At 39.2% G+C, this 17537-nt stretch overlaps 1 protein-coding gene across 1 annotated transcript in view; it reads right to left on the reverse strand.

Annotated features, from left to right (window-relative positions):
* Nucleotides 1-17088, reverse strand: part of TIPARP (TCDD inducible poly(ADP-ribose) polymerase) — a 28094-nt gene extending 11006 nt beyond the window's left edge. The window contains exons 1-2 of the mRNA XM_032485679.1: nt 16847-17088; nt 13085-14040 (exon numbers count right to left, since the gene is read on the reverse strand). Coding sequence (XP_032341570.1) covers nt 13085-14001 — 917 coding nt within the window. The 5' untranslated portion in view covers nt 14002-14040; nt 16847-17088. The remainder of the gene's footprint in view (nt 1-13084; nt 14041-16846) is intronic.
* Between the last annotated feature and the right edge of the window lie 449 nt (nt 17089-17537).

Here is a 17537-nt window from a genome sequence, read left to right on the forward strand (position 1 = left end):
TACAGTTTTAATTAAGTGTGAAATGGGAACAAGACAATAAAATGTAGTTTAAATCATATCTGAGCATCGCTTTGTTTAAAATTACTTATGGTAAATAGGAATATTTAATTAAAAAAAAGGTCTGGAAAATTCTTCAAAAAAGATAAACAATGAAAACTGGAACTCCTATGCCTAAATTAAACTTCACATCAAGTTGCTTTAAATAATTTTTCTTTACCCTTAGGAGAATCTGATGCTATCAATGAGTAGACAGATATTAACCTCTTTCTCCCTCTTAACATCATTTCCAGTTTCTAAACAGATTTTCCCATTTTAAGTTTATTTCCCAGTAACTGTTCCCAATTATGAGTTAACAAATCTCACTATTTTCTTTAAGGAGTTCTAAGAAGAACAGTCATTATGTTAACATACATTATAATATAAACACCAACGCTTTTTGCTATTAAAGTATCAGATTTTATTCTGGACATCGCTCTAACAATTTCTGTTTATGCCTGTATTATTAAGACTTCATAGATAATGATTTGCATGAGAAAGACATCTAAAGCTGCAGCCTGTGCTACATTCTCAGTGCATTTCAGTCCTTCGGGCATTATGAAACTTCCACGACAAATCCTAATTTACTACAATGAACTGTTCTGTGGATTGATGTATCAAAGTACTGTTTTAACTCTGATTTTCAATATGCTTTTCTAGACTCAACAGAGACAAAACAAAAAATCTGAAAAACATTAAATTATCTTTTTATAAGATTAATTTTACCACCTGCTCTCCCTTAAACAAGAAATGCTTACAACATCCAAAGCCAAGAGTGTCTATTCTCCTCAATCTGCATCAGTATAAAATTCATGTAATGTGAATGCCAAATGTTCAACATCCACTACTCTTATCAAACCATTGTTTCATATTATCAGAAAGCAGTCAGGAGCTGTGTGTGTGGAAATGGTGATGGTGGGCTGTATTAGGCAACACAAAGAACTAAACAGATGTAGTCCCTGGCTCCAGAGGCTTCAAGAGAGAAATAACAAAATGTAAAACCAAAGAAGTGGTACATCTGCCTCTCTAAACTCGGTGGTGGCAAGTAAATTCTGGGAATGAGAGGACAAAGAATAGGCATGCAGCATTATGGGAGAGGAGGTGGTTACTCCTCCAGGAATGGACAAAGGTCAGGAAAAGTAAGAGGCTTTAGAGTATCAATCCAAGATAGTTTTCTGTGAGAGAAAGAATTTTAGGAGCAGTTTAATAGGAAATATCACCAGTAAGTAAAGGTTGTGTGGAAGAACAAGAAGAAAAAGAGTTCTTCAAGCACTTTGCTTCTTGGAAGAAGAGTGGGGACAGGGAAGGACAGGAGCAGAACAGAAAGTTGGAGAAGGAAACCTTCTGAACAGGGGGCACACAAGAGATGAGAGTATGTGTAAGAGGGTATAACAGGCACTGTGAGAGGTGCCAGGCCATGAGCTAAGGGGGTAAGTTCAGGGTCTCAGAGCCTCAAATATGGGTAGGAATTTAGAGTATTAAGCAGATGGTGATAAAGGGTCAAAGTAGTAAACTTTAAAAAAAAAAAAGTAGTAAAACAACAAAAAACAACCCCAGGATATTAAAAACAGAGCAACAGAGACAGTACTAGAGATAGGGGTTGGGGTAGAGGGGAGCACAGGGCTCTGTAAAGGCAGGGTGCAATCATCCTGGCAGATGGGAACCTGATCTGACTTAAGGGCAGCCCTACAGAGGGATGGCCAGAAAAGAGTGAGTAATGGGAGACAGCCACTCTGGAGCAGGGTTTAGATTTGGTTAAATATATCATGTGGCTATACCAATCAACCTTGATTTACCCAAAATATAACCCTATCATGATGAATTAGAAAAAAAATCTTGTGACAGACTGCTGATTTTTGCTTCAAAGGGAAGAATGAACTTGAACTGCTGAAATATTAACAATTCTGTTTCTATTTGCTTCACCAACAAACACACCACCACATACCAATATAAGAATCCTAATATAAAACTAATTTAAAATTCTGAAAAGGACAGCCATTCTCATAATTTAGATGCTTTAAAACAATGGTTCTCTTCCTACTCAACAAATAGCTTGACATACCAACATTTCCAACATACATTATCAACGCACAGAGCACCAACACCCACACTAAGTCAGACAGTAAGCCCCATACACCATCATTTCATTTATGTATATTTCAGATACTAAAAAGGTCCTACAATATGATACAGCTGTAATAAAAACCAAAACTATTAAAGGAAATATTTGCTGTATGTAACAAATTAGTAAGAAAATGATTTCTTTGCTAGATAAATAGTTCCTGGGATTCTGCATTTGGGAGCTCAGTAGACTGTAACCATTTTAGGCAGTTTTTCTATTTGTAAATTGCTTGAAGCCAAGACAAAAATGTGACATGAAAACAAATAACAGTAATCTTAAGTAGACATATTGATTAGGCACTGGGCTACGTGTTGGGGATAAGAAGATGAAAAAGGCAAAATGCCAGAGTCAGTGGAAGAAAGCAAGAGAGACAAGAAAACCCTGTGGCACTGTGTGAAATGCGGCACTAATGTGGTCTGAGAACAATCCAGAGGCAAAGGGTCTACCTCTCCTGGGAAAGGGGTCACGAAAAGTGGTCAAGGAAGGTGTCTCAGAGTGGATGAAATGAGAGCCAAGTTTGGCTGGCCACCAGACAGACAGTGGGAGGCAGGACACTACACGCAGAGTGACTGACGTGTAAAAGTGAACTAAGTGAGGAACAAGACATTCAAGAAGGAGCAGCACATGAAATTTGTGTGGTAAGTCAGGATGCATGTGTGTGTGAACAGGATGACAAGACTGGACTGGGTAGGTTGGCTCGGGCCAGATGCTAAAGAGCTTTGTATGGGGTTAAGAGGTTAGGACTTGATTCTGTGGGCAGCAGGGATCACTGGAAAAGTTTCGGCAAGGTTCAGACTTGCCTTTTATAAAGGTCACTTCAACAGTAGTAGTATGGAGGACTGGTTGATTTATTTTTGGTGGTGAAAGGTGGTGAAAGGTGGGGGAAGAGTGGAGACAGGCTAAATACTTATTAGCATATTTATTTATCATTAATATTTATTATTTTATGGTTAGCCATCTATAGCTACCAGAATTGCACGTGAGACAAATGATGGTAGAGAACTAAGGAGGCAACAGTGGAGATGATTTGAGAGGTATTTAAGAGTGAGAATCTAACTGCATGGAGGATGATTACATGTGGGGCTGAAGGGAGTGAGAAGAGTCCAGGATGTGTCCCATGTTCTGATGTGGGTGACTGGATAATGGTGCCATTAAGTGAGACAGGAAATGCAGGAGATGAAACACATTTAAGAGGGAAGATGATGCAAACAAAATATAGAATTCAGACTTTAGCAAAGGTCAGTGAAATATAAAGTTTTCTGGACATTAGTTTGTACAGTTTTAACCAGATGGGTTAGACTTCGAAACCTTGGCTTCCTGCCTGTAAGAGTTAACTAGTTTCTACAAGGATAAATCTGTGACCTCAAACTAATTAACACCCCCTGCAATCAGGTGGATTAACCATACATAATTATTTATTACTATGATGTAAAGTGAAAATATCTCCCCAAAATGAGGGTCACAATGACAGAAGGATAAAGATCAAATGCAGTACGGAGAGTATTTAGGCTCTTCTGCTACAGACTTGAGACAGGCATGACAGATGGGGTATCTTTGCTGCTGCTAAAGAAATTTCACAGGCGCACAAAATATAGCTGGCTTTTGATACCTGGCTTTGATGTTTCCAGGAACTCATTTACAATGCTAGAATATCTGGCAGCTTATATAGCCCTTCAAATACGTTACAAGGTGTTGAGAATCAAAGCCACAGCATACATAATACCAACATATTTTGTGAAAGCAGTGTAGTTATTAAACTTCAGAGGACTATGTACTCTTAACTTTCTGCTCTAGAAGCATAGTAACTGTCATTTATTCTGTTACTAATTAAGATTTTTTTGCTAACATCAACTCAAATAAATAGCACAAAGCTGTTGGGGAACGCAATAAGATTTATCTTTGTATGTTGCTTGCAAGCAAAGCAACACCTTTCAGTATTTACCAGAGGTTAAAATTGTCTTCTTAACTTTTAGACTATGATATTGGATCCTGGTAATACTGGGTTTTCCCCTTTGTATCCAAAAGTAGCTATAGACACAGACATACCTACAAATCAAAATTGGGAGTTTACACTCTGTAGTTATGTGCAGGCTAAGAATCAAATGTTGACTCTCAATTATATCTGCCCCCCTCTACGAAGACCTTGACTTAACCAGGGCAGGATCACTGAGACTTAGATTGTTCTGTAAAACAATTAATACCAAACTTGGATCACAGATTTACCTCAAAAGACTTTTGGTTAGGAAAAACAATTCCCCACTCTAAGATACAATGAGCTCCTGGGGACCAGCTTTCTTAGGGCAAACTTCTGTGTATGCTGCTCTCTCGGTCCCTCCTAGGATCCCTTGGACACAGGTGAATGAGAAGCAGTAAGTTATTGAGTGGATGCTGGTGCAATCACATTTACTTGTATGCTAAATCCCATATTTGATTTATAAATTGTTAGACATCTAATGTCTGGTGTTACATTGATTCTAGAAGTGAACACAGTGAAATATAAATGAGAGGCTAAGAATAGGAAAAAAAAAAAAAAAAAGGCAGGCAGGTAGGTTTTATAAGTGAAAGGATATACCTTGTTTTTAAGCTTTTGTAATTCTGTAGTCTCCAAAAGCACATGGGGAACTAAACAGACACATAATACTGTTTATTTTCAAAAAACTTTGTACTAAGACATGGCCATTTGAGTAAATCTAAATGTTTCCTGAACCCCTAAGAAATCATATCATACACTGATGTCCCCACCACCCCATGCAATCACTTAAAGCAAATTACCATATCCACTTGACGAAGAGAACCTACTAAAATACTGTTATGTTGGGCTTTTTTTTTTTTAACTACAAAACTATTGGATCAAAGCAGAGAATACAGAAGAACTTTTTAATAAGATGTGGATAAGCCTAAAATCTTTCATAAATAAAAATTATAAGATCAGAAGACCTCACTGGTATCTATTTATGGAGGTGCAGGATTAAATTTTGCACCCTGAAGACATGAGAAATGTCATACAGCCTTAACTTTTATCCAAGTTCAGTCACATGTCCTGAGACTCCTAGAAGGTAACTTAAATGAGACGTACTTCTCAACCATAGCCTGAAGAGGAAGTGAAACTTAATTTCTACAAGAACAGCTGGGATAGAAAGTGCACAACAGATTTAAAAAATGTGTATCATGCCTTATACTACCTTAAATTATGCAGTTATTGCTTTTTATGAAGATGAGTAAATCCCTTTGTTAAGTGAAATATTTTTAAAACCGACAGGTTTCTATCTTCCCTCAAAGTAGACAATAAAAAAAGTCTGCCATATACTTGCTGATTAATTAAATTTTGTGGATATAGAATTTGACAATATTTAAAGAGGGCTGAAATATATGTTTATAAAACTCTTCTACATAATTATAAAATCAGTTGTATGCAAATGCTAAGATTAATTAAAAGTAATTGTTTTTAAATAACCTCAAACAATTCAGAACTCATTACACATAAATTAAATACTAATTATAAATAATTATCATAAAATATATCCTCTAATAACCCCTAGTAAGATACAACCTATTAGCTTAATTTATTTCTGGGTTGGCTTTTTAAATTATAAACATCTCCTTTTAAAAAGTTTTTATTTAGAATTTTCTCAGTTTTGTCTTGTCTTTTCCCCCAATTAGCACAAATAAACTAACTGATAAATGACCAAGTTAAAAATATACTTATAAGAAGTTCCTTATATCTGGGTTCTCATAATAAGCATGAAAGATCTGAATGTATACAAACTATATAAAGAATTATCACTCCCTAAAAGTTTTTGAAACAAAGTTCTGAAAGAAAAAAAAGACTTTCTACAAAAAATATATTAAGAGATAATTTTTTTTATTGTCTAGTTTTTGTAAACTATGACCACAAAACCTTCCAACAGTGTCTTAAGCCAATAACTATTCCTACAGGAGATGGATTCTGCAAAACGAAGTTTCTCTTCCAACTTTATCAATTAGTTAAGATAGCCTAAATTACTTTTTAGTAACAAATTAATTGTAGAACACTTTATATAGTGCTTCTGATGTGTGGCAGCCTTTGGACAATCTGAACATCAGAAAGCAAGCAAGCAAAGTTCCTTCTGTTTCACATACTCTACCCCCATTCAAGGATGTCTTTTATTACCTTGGAAGGCAAACTGAGTATTTCTCCTGTGCTTATTTTATTCTCACAACGCCTGGAAATGAAAGAGCGAAGCCAGGTGACAGTAAGAAACCAAAGACCAACCGCAGCAGGAAATTATTTAGAGTATTTTGTGCCATTTGCCCTCACTACGCCCTGATCAGCTGCAGAAGCTGTGAAGATCACAAGGTGCAGGCCAGATTCTGAAAGCACATGCACTAAAACTGCAAGCAAAGTTCACCCTTGGGCCCCTACTCCTGCCATTTTTCACTGACTATTCAACGCTGGTAAAAACTTAAGAGCAAAGGATGTCACACAAAACTCTATGGCTGTATGTCAAATGAGAAGGAACAGTTTAAGAATCTCTTAATCCAAAAAGAGAAAAAAATTAATGTAATAGAGAAATTCCTGTAAATGTGGCCTAAAAATATTTTCCAATCATTGTTAAGTGCAGTTTCAACACAAGACTATTCATAAATCCTTCCCTATGCTCAAAAGCAACAGCACCAAAACAAAGGATATCCATTTGCATGAAGAATTCAAATTTCCCGAACTCTTTCTCAAACTTAAGTCACGTGGGATTCTAATACACTTCTTACATGATATTTTGTGGCACACACATTCACAAATCCCTGTTTTCTGCAGAATGTGAAAAACAGTCCCTCTAGCATTCTCACTTGCATACAGGCTTATCCTCTCATTGTGAAGACCATGCAGAGGTTCTTTACTGGTCAAGTGGGTGTTACCAGGAAGTAAACAACACATAGCAGAGAAAGATCAAGGAGACAGGCAATATTTTGTTGTGTAGACATGGCAAATACGAATGCTTAGTTAACTCCCTTCTATGCTTGTCTTAGCAACAGTAACTGGCTAAGTCAGCAAGGAAAATTGGAAGTTTCACAATGAGAAGTTTATTAATGTAATCAACTTCTAATATTTGAGTTCTTGATCACAGACTTGGTTATACTATCACAAGATTGTGATACTATCTTTTGCAAAACCTGAGTATAAATCTTTCAAACTACCAAGTTGAATAAGTGGAATTTATTTTTACATAAAATTCTTTATTTTCAAAGATTTCAAAATGTATTTTAGAACCTATCCCTTGTAATTTCAAATCCCCCTATTAACAAGGAATTCGTCTACACTAGAAATTCAAGGCTTTCAGTTAATGTGTTAGGGATTGGGCTGGATTAGGTTTAACACTTACAGGGATTTTAAACAGAGGTGAGTCTGTGCAGTATGATCCCTGGTCCCTAGAAAGCACTGCCATAAGTAATCTATAAATATAAAAGTACTATCTGATTTTGTTAAAGGAGTTCCTTCGTATCTAAAAATGTGACTTGTTTGCTCCTAGAAATGGTGAACTTTAATAGAAGTATTTTATTCTTTTGTACAGTTTCTGTTTACGGCCTTGCAAAGTACAGTTCACCGTAAGATCTTAAGCTATTACCTAATGATTTTAAGCCCAGAATGAAACACAAAATGGCTCAACCCTCAGCACTTTGATATCTTCCAAGGATACAAAAATCACTCAAATTCACTTCATTTTGACTTAAAGCTTCCAGATTTATTTTAAAAGAGAAACTCTACTGCTTTTACAAAGGGAGTTTCTTGCAAAACTTGCCAGTGTCCAAATTGAACCAACCTTATAGAAAGTTGTTCTAGAATAATCAAGAATCATCCTGTGACTCAAAAATATTTATGCTTTCCTTCCACAAAAAGACAACTGCAACTCACAAACAGGATACTGGCAATTATCAAAGACTGCTAACCTAGGTTAAGAGGACCTCAGAGGTCCTAATGAAAATATGACCAAAATTATTACCAGGTTAAAGTATGATCAGACAAAGGATGCAGAATCTGGTGGTCTCAGATCAGAGGATAAGATACAAAAGAGACCATAAGAAAATAGTCACAATCTGGAATGGCTGGATTTTATTATTCCTTGAGTAGTCAAGGTTTGCGAAGGGCTACATACTGCTTCGCACCCTTTAGAAATAGCCCCCAAATACCAATATGAAACTAAGGATCACTAACATCAAAGATGCACAGATGGAATTTATGAATTTAGAATGCAAATCTAGAAATTCTAGTGTAACAATAGGAAATAATTTTACAGGGACACAATAATCAGTCAAAAGTTGCATTTTTTGCATGTTCACATATGAAGAATGAAGTTTTAAATGTTGAACAGAGTTATTACTTTTCCCTCTGTTTATTTACAATAGAAAGTAAAAGCTGTATTGTCGACTCAATGAGAAAATGCATAAGTCAGGCAATTATTTTTAGGAACTGCCAGATAACCTGATAAGCTGTTTCCTCCAACTGTCTTGATTTAAAAGTTATACATCTTTGCTTTCTACAAGGTTCATTTTCATTACCATGAATACATCAGGAACAGACTGACCCCAACCTGAAGCCAGGTGACAGCTGCTTCAAAAAGTCTAATCTGCTTATTGACAAAATCAGAAGGGAAATAAATGAATGATTGCTATTGATTCTGATGACAGCTTTACACAGCCCCACTAACTTCTCTGGATTAGTACAGACAGAAGCCAATTAGTTTTATTTCATATGTAAATAGCATCATAAAGAGGTACAAAAAATAATTCATTGGATTGCTTTATCCTAAAACACAAGGCACACATTTTGAAAGTCACTTCAAACACAGTTCTTGCTTATGGAGCTCTCTCTTTCTCTTAGGCAGGAATTTTTTAAATAAATTCAAACTCATCCAGCTGTGTATATTCAAGAAATACCAAAAGTCACAAGGCATAGTAAGCTTCAGCTGTTCTCCTCTCTCCAGCATTATCAATAACACATAATGAGTTAGTTCATACATCATCACAGCTGTGCAAGCCAGAGCTAACTTGGCTAATTTAACTATTCCAGTAGAGTTCAGTCAGGAGCTTGCTCTGCTTTAGATAATCCACTCTGCAAGTCATAGAGAATAACATATGCTCTTTATTATCATTAATATGCAATTCTCCTTGTCTTCTTTTACAGAGTTCCTGTGAAGTCTTCTAATGGTACTGTCCCTTGGACAGATTAAAAAAACAAAAACAAAAACAAAAACTTCTAAGGGCAGTTAGCAATCAAAATCACTCAACACTAATGAACTAAGGCTATGACAACACGCTAAGCTTAAGCTTTAGTAAGTAAAATTCCTTCTTTAATCAACCAGTTTTAATTCTAAAGAGGAGACAAGAACACCGTCTTCTGAGAAAAATTAATCCCTCCTTTATGCTCCCTCCTTTCTAGGAAATTCAGAATTGGACATATCACTGGTCATATTTTCACCTGCAGATTAACTCCAAAATAAGATCAGCACAGTGCCTCTTTCTTACGGGTGATAACTAGACTATTCTGGCACATTTTAAAATGAATGTAATGTGAAAACCAGTGGTGATCTCAGCTGCTAAAGGGAGATTTGCACATCCTCCACAATTTCAATTATCCATAACTGTATTCTGCACAGTGAGACCCTTTAAAAACTGCTTAGTCCTGCCACTCAGTATCATTTTCTACTAAGGATGAGCGCCTAAACTGTCAGAGACTATGTTTGCTTAATCGAAAACACAACATTTGATGTTGTTTTCTTAACTGCATATTTGGAATTTGGAAATTCTCCAAAGCCTTGGCATCTAAATATGGGGAGTTCATACATACAACTAGTTTCCAGTTGATGTTGGCAATAAAGGTTTGCAGATGTATAAATGCACTGAGAAAGAAAAATGGGATGACATCATAATTTGGGATGAAGGCAAAATTGGAAAAGAATAATTAAAATAATTTCATTATAATAAACCAATTAAGCATTTTTATTATTGAAATCCTCTTTTATATGTTTTTAGAATCTAAGTATTTTGACTAAAAGAGTTGGAAGGGACCTGTGAACTTATGCAGATCAACTTTTCCTCCCAATCATTCTTGAGAATAAAATGAACACTGACACATCTAATTTGAATAAACTTTGGTGTTAAATCCAACACATTTGCAAACACAAATTTTATCTACACAGTTTCAAACTATGAACTTCTGTCTCTGCTAGAGACTCAGAACTATGAACTTTCCCCAAGTTCCACACACAATGAACTATTATTGGTGTAGTATATAATAATGATATACCAAGTCATATAAACTGCTGAAAACAAGTGGGATAAACAACTGCCATTCGTTATTCCTGAATCCAAAGACTGCTGGGTTTGACTTGGACATATACACAGCTGAACACACACTTCCTGGTTATGTGCAATCTGCACAGATAGACCAGCTTTACAGGCCTGACCACAGAGATTAATAGCTTTAGCCAAATAATGTGGTAACCATGTGAACCTGGGCTGCTCCAGCTTGTTTGTGAATCTCTCAGCAAGGCTCAACATGCCGTTATCTGCATCTTGTTGCCAGGAAACACAACATCGCTTTGGAATACAAGGAAAACCAGGTTGCAATGACCACAGGTCAACTTCCTAAAAGCCTAATTTTTGACACTTAGCTATCTACAATCTTATAACATTTCTTACTGTAGTCATCCATGGAGTACTTCACTTTAATAGTAATTAACAGTTAATATTTTTTGCTATTTTTATCAGGGCAGGACCACTTACTACCATTAACAGTGTAGCAGCAGCAATAGTAATTATAATAACTCACTCATACCTTTCCTCTCAAGTGTCAAAAAAAAATCGTTTACTTCATTAAAACTGATTTGGAAATTAAGCGCCCACTGCAACAACTTTATAACTGATCCAGCAATGCATGTAAATAGGCTTTTATCTATGTCTACTATTCAGCAAAGAAATTTCACCAAAGGATAAAATATTCAATATGCTGCTCACCTCAGAGTTCCTGAATTTTCTGGGATCAAAATACCTGTCTTGCCTTGCTCATGGTAACAACGTTATGTGTTGGGCAATAATCCTACTAGTTTCCTCCTGACCAATTCAAACAGATAGAAACTTAATGTACCAAGATGCTAAAGTACTCAGCAGACTGGGAATTTGCTTCATAAGAGTGAAATGGGAGGTCACTGTTCAGCACAGTTCTGCAATCTGGAGATGGAAGGATTAGAGTGGCTTTGAGAGTATATAAAATTAATTACCCTTGACATACCAATCAGAATGGCTAGCTCATGGGCAACAGAGATTTTGGACAATACCTTATTAAAAAGATTTTTAAGATAAAATGGAAAACACTTTTCTCTCTTCCAATGCTGGCTTAAAAAAATAAGTCAAAAGTACTTAGCTTTATTATACGATCTGAGAATTTTGCTACCCAAGTACTTGAATGCATTATATTATCAAGAGAACACATTTATGATCAGGAAAACTACATTCCTGATATAATCTTTACTTTCATACCAAGGGGTCTTCTATATAATACTGCTTTAAACGTGGGCTTTATATTGTTTCCTGATCCTGTTCTACAAGTCCCTTCTGAAACACAAGATGCAAAGTTTTAGTTTCATGATAATTAAGTTGCTAAAAAGACACACAGATCTGTGTACTATATAATGGAAATATTCAAAGAAAATCACTTACCTAATACTAAGTGGGAGAAAGCAAAGTTAAAAAACAAAGACCAGGTTTCTGTAATGCCAACAACATTCTGGCACTGTGTTAGAACACGGAAGGTTAACATCAAAACTAATAGAATTAGACAACACGGGAATGGTTCACTGCCACCATTCGCCTTGCTGACTCTCCAGACACTTGGGTAGTGTAACCCAACTTTTCTGTGAACAAAGATGACTCTCAAGAAAGTTTTTCTCCTGACCTTCTGGGCTAGGATAGTTAGTCTCTTATTTAAGTCCTTTTACACTAAGAAGAAACAACTTAGGAAAACAAAGATTAATGCTTATGATAGAGCCATTTTTGCACTAGCAACTTTATATGTGGCAACTATCATTTTCTCCACTTTCAAGTGCATTAAAGAAGAATTCAAATGTGGAAATTTCAGTTCCTTATCAGTGAATAATGCTTGGACATCCATACTAAAAGAGCCAAATTATTTATATACAGTCTTTCCTACAAAAAAAAATGAGGATAACTTTTTTTATGTAAATGACAAATAAACATATCCATTAACATAAATCTTCCCTTCACTCGCTGTTAAAACTGACTCTTTTAAAGGTTTAAAAAAACACCGAGTTGTGGAACAATTTATTTTATGTATAAGATAAACAGAATAATAAAATTAATGGTAAAAAGCTTTAAGGGAAGTAAAAAAAAAAGAGATTTAACATGTTTGGGCATGTTTAAGTTCCTCTCAAACTTCTGAATCATTCACAGAAAAAAACAGCTTGGACCATTCAAAATGAAAAGAGGGCCACAAAAATCTCCATACAATACTATTTTCCTTTAAAAAAAAATAGCAGCTACTTAATATGCAAAACTTTACAATTAGATAAATTAGGCATTCATTTTTTTATAAGATTCTCCATGGATTTTCTTTCAAAAGCAAGCTCTCCTGTGTGATTAAAATAGTATTTGACTCACAACATTCAATGTATATCCAACTTCTCAGTCACACACATATTGCACAGAGTGACATCTGAATTGTTCAAATCATAAAAGCTTCATTGTCTGCTTAGATAAATAGCCTGCATTCAACTGCCATGAAAAAGTCAGGATAGCATACAGCCAAAAGAATAACAGTAGAAAAAAGAATAAAACCTGTTAGGTTACTCCTGAAAAAAACCACCCTACTAAGGTTTTAGGCTCTTTACCTTCTCTGCAGGATTTAACAACAGCTTTAAAGCAGTGATAAATACATACCCATACTTCATTCTCATTCTATCATTCTCTGGGTTACAGTAAAATCTTTCCAAGTGTTCCTGGGAATCATTGGATACACTCTGCCACTTCTGAGTAGTTGTCCTCTTGACCTGCCAATGATATGGCAAGACTGTGTGGTGCTTCAAACAATCCCTGCCATAAATACAAGTGCCTTGCAAAAAGTCCATGCAAATTTCAATTCCATTCTCTTGGTGAGTGTGGTACTGTAGCTGGTTCACCAGCTCAAACACAAGGTCAAGGGAAGCCTCCTCACTTTTGTCCTGAAAGAGCTCGGTACTCAACTTATCACTGGTGTCCAAAATGTACTGGATTGTAAAACTGTTGTCTTGGAAAACCCCTGGAACATAATCCATGACTTTGTCTATGCAGTCAGGACTAGCAGGAACATCACCTGAAACAGGATGCAAAAGGTCAGTCTGGAAGTGTCCTGCTGTAGAATCTGCCACTGTCCCACTGATGGTTTCTGGTGGAAAGCTGTGATCCTGGATTGGAACCACTTGTTCTGGAGCATCAGTGGGAGGATGGGCTTCTGATATTTGGCCCCCAACATTTGTCCCATCAGGAATCAGGACAGACATATTGTTTTCTGCTGGTGGACATGATGGATTGATTTCCAAGGGTTTTTTCACCAAAGGTTCATGTAAGCTGCTCTCATCTGCACTCTGGTTTCTAGATCTAAAAACCCCATCAAGTGAGCCAGATTCTAGCAAAGTGTTTAATATTGGCCTCAAAGACCTCAGGGTTCCGGTTCCCAATCTCTTCTGATCCTTTTTCTTAAAGCAGGTCTTCAATGGAGTGATCTTCTCAGAGAGTCTCATTTGGCATGAAAAGTCATCAGGAGGAGAGGGAGGCTGCACTATACAGCCTGGCTCAGGTTCGGTGGTTTCCATTTCCATAGTGTGGATTAGCTCCAATTGCCCCTCAGTCTAAAAATCCTACCAGGAAAGGAAAGAAGATGATTATTTACAAGCTGACAACAACCAAATCCTATTCATTCATCAGCATGTTTTGTTTTAGTCTCTAAGTCCCTGAAATCATTCCTCTTATACTATATTTCATTTTTACAGGTCAATTTTAAATTTTATTGAGAAATCAAGGTTCCAAAGCAGCCAAAGTTATTTAAAAGTCCACAACAAGTAAAGGTGAAAGACAGTTAGTATCTTCCAATAGGCTCTTGACATTGATTTGTGAACTTAATACATAACGATTTGTAACTATGCCGGGGTGTGAATTTTTACAGTAAGTCTAGGGTACAGTGGGGGTGAAGGGTAGAAATAAGTGTGTCTGATGACAGCAGGGAAACCACATCTCCACTGCTTTGTGGTTCTCTTCACAGTTGTTTATGTATCACTTATCTCTTGAGGTGACAAAAACTGTTTCTTTGTTAAAAAAAAAATTCATCAAATGCAGGAAAAATTTCAAAGTTAACCAGTGAATTTGGTGTGTGAGGATATACTCAGGAAACGGGCTCTCAATTAAAATGTTATATGGGAGAAAGCCAGGACCCTGTTGAAGCATTTCTAGATTCAGAAAGTTCCAATATATTCCCCAAGGATGTTAAGAGTCTACTTTTGCAATCCCCAAAACATTACCACTACTGGAGGGAGAATACCAGGACTTGTTTAGCAACAGAAGCTACATCAGCAACAACCACCGCATATTGTTTTAAAAACCAAACGCAACTTCGTAATACAGAAAGGGGCCTCCTTGTCCTCAGAAACATACATATTTTTCAAAAGACAAATGAAGCATATTATAGAAAAATAACATAAAAAAACAAGACACATCAAATTTAAGATTCCTAATGAACTACTCAGAGAATAAAAAAGTGCTTTCTTCAAAGAATCAGATCCCTTGAAAAAAAACTGGATCTTAGAGTAAAAAGCAAAGAAAACTTTGTAAAATGACAAATGGTGTCTCCTCCACAATCTAGCATTCATTAACTAATTCTGAAAATATTTACTGAATATTGTGCCAGGTGGAAAAGGGGTGGCGATGAGCAACTAATCCTCTTCTCTCTTGTCCAGTAGACTGAAAGAAATCCTTGATGCAAAGGCCCATGACTTCATCAAGTATGCATCCCAGGTACTCAGTACAGTGCCTAGCACAATGCACACAGTGGATGCTCCATATTTTGGAGCTGAATTACTGAAGAAAAAGCACCTATTAAATACCTAGTTCTGTGAGCCTCTACGGTTCAATACCAACAAAATGAGAAAATTAAGTCCCCATTAAAATGGATATTAGACATCTAACTGGAGAGATTCATAAATCTACCTGTGTAAAATGCATAATAATCAAATTCAGAAAAAATTTTAAAAAATTATATAACGAGGTGTTAGCGCACATGGCAAGTACAAAAGAAAAGGTAGAAAAAGGAGAGTTCAGTGTGAGCTGGCATTGTTAGGAGAAGCTTCATGAAGAAGGAGGGACTTGACATAAGACATAAATCAACTGGAAAGCAGCCAAGCCAGGAATTATTATTCATCATTTGGTGCTCTTGCCTCAAGGCACAATTGGCACAGATTGTGGTATTCCCTCTCCACCACACCAAATCAGCCTGTGCCTTCCCCCACGCACGCGCGCACACACACCATTCCTATCACACCCAATCAAGGCAAAACAGAGTCGAAACCCAGTTCATTTACACGGGTGCAAACACACACGCTACAACTTTCCCTATTTTTGCCCTCTGTCAAACTCAGAAATAAAACCGAAGAAAGGGCAGAGAACTGGAGGAGTGGCTGGAGTGGGGAAGTCACTAGAACCTAGTTCCTCAATGAGTTTGCATAACAGAAAAATAAAGATTGGAAGGACACTTCCTCCAGTCCCTGCTGCAGGCGACCTACCGCCCCACCCTTCACCTCGTGATGCCCCCGGGTTCTCGGGCACTCCCGGCCCATCGCACGGTCCCTGGAAACCGCCCCCTCCCAACTCAGGACTCCGGGGACCTAGCCAGGGTCCGAGCGACGCCTCCTGCTGGCGGCGGCGGTTTGTGCAGCTGGGCGCCGTGGGGGTCGCACCAACTCCTGCGCAGCGCGGCCAGTTCCGGGTGTTCCAGAGCATCCCGCCTGCCCCTCAGCCAGGGCGCCCCCGCTAAACCCTCGGGCCAGCCCCTCTCAACCAGCGACCCCTGCCCGGCTGCCCTCTCTTCCAGAGGCCACTCGCAGCGCCTTGCACAGTTAATTTCTTTTCCTCCTCCACCGACCTCCCCGAGAAGATCGTCCCGCGAGTCTCCGACCCGAGAAGAGCAGGGGAAACGCGGCGGGCGCTTCTCAGGCTGGCGAGAAGGAAGGCGAAGACTTCGAAGTTAATCTGAAAACAGTCTGCAAACTTCTGGCTGCAGCCGGAACGCGGGTCCGCTGGAAGGCTCCCCTCAGCGGCCGTGCCCTCCCCCTCAATCGCCCTCCCCCTCCCCCTCAGAGAGCTGGGGTCTGCCTGACGGAGGCTACCGCGTAGACGCGCCCCCGAACCGCCCTGACCCAGTGGGAATCGGGAGACGCCGGCGCCCCTGACTAAACCCTTCGATGTCTTACTCTGATTTATACACCTGCCAGAGGCCCAAAGTGACTGAGAACTGTAAACCGATGCCACTCCGGTATTGACGAGATCCGAGTAAATTTAAACATCAATCACCTCAGATCCGTGAAAGCAGGCAGCGAGGCCGGCGCCCCCTTCCGTGCCCGCCATCCCAGCTACTGTCCTTCATTGACCCCTCGGAGCCCACCCGGAGCCCTTTACCTGAACGGGCAGCCTGAGGGACCGGACCAAAGGGGGCGAGTCGCGGCGCCGCCGGCTAGCGGGCAGTGTCCGCGCCAGGAGGTCGGCGGGGAGGACTGACTCGGGCGTCTAGGGGTCGCAGGCCGAAGACGCGGCGAGCGGCGCTCTGGCCATTCCGCCGCCGGGAGCGCAGAAAGCCGCGACTGCACTCCCGCTCCAGCTCGCTCGCCTGTCACCCCGAGCTCTGCTTTTAAGTGGCTTCCGGTCGCCTCCTCTCAGCAGCCCAGTCGCGGAGGCGGAGCCTGAGCAGCAGAGGGGTGGGGTGGGGTGAGGGGACCGGGAGCTCAGTGGGTGCCGGGAAGGAGGCCCGCCCCCGCGTGCGCGTGCGCGCTCCCGGGCGGGGAGGCGCGCGCGAGGTGTGCGTGCGGCGGCCGCGTGCTCCCTGAAGGGGGCGTGTCCTTCCCCCACCAGCTGGGACCCAGAGGGTCCGTGTCTGCACGCGTATAGGATTGTGCGGCTGGGAGGAGGGGATGTGCGCCGTGTGGGACGGGCTCCACCTTCCTGCGGACAGATGGAGGGTCACTTTGTTCGGAGGAAACCCAGGGAGGATGTGAAATGGAACAACCCGTTTCTGTGCGGTTGGCTTTTGTTTATTTGCCTCCTCACAGAAGGCCTCCTGCTCCTGACGCCGCCCACCCGGAAAGGAGGCGAT

Source organism: Camelus ferus, chromosome 1, assembly GCF_009834535.1.
Source record: "Camelus ferus isolate YT-003-E chromosome 1, BCGSAC_Cfer_1.0, whole genome shotgun sequence".
Taxonomy (NCBI): Eukaryota; Metazoa; Chordata; class Mammalia; order Artiodactyla; family Camelidae; genus Camelus; species Camelus ferus.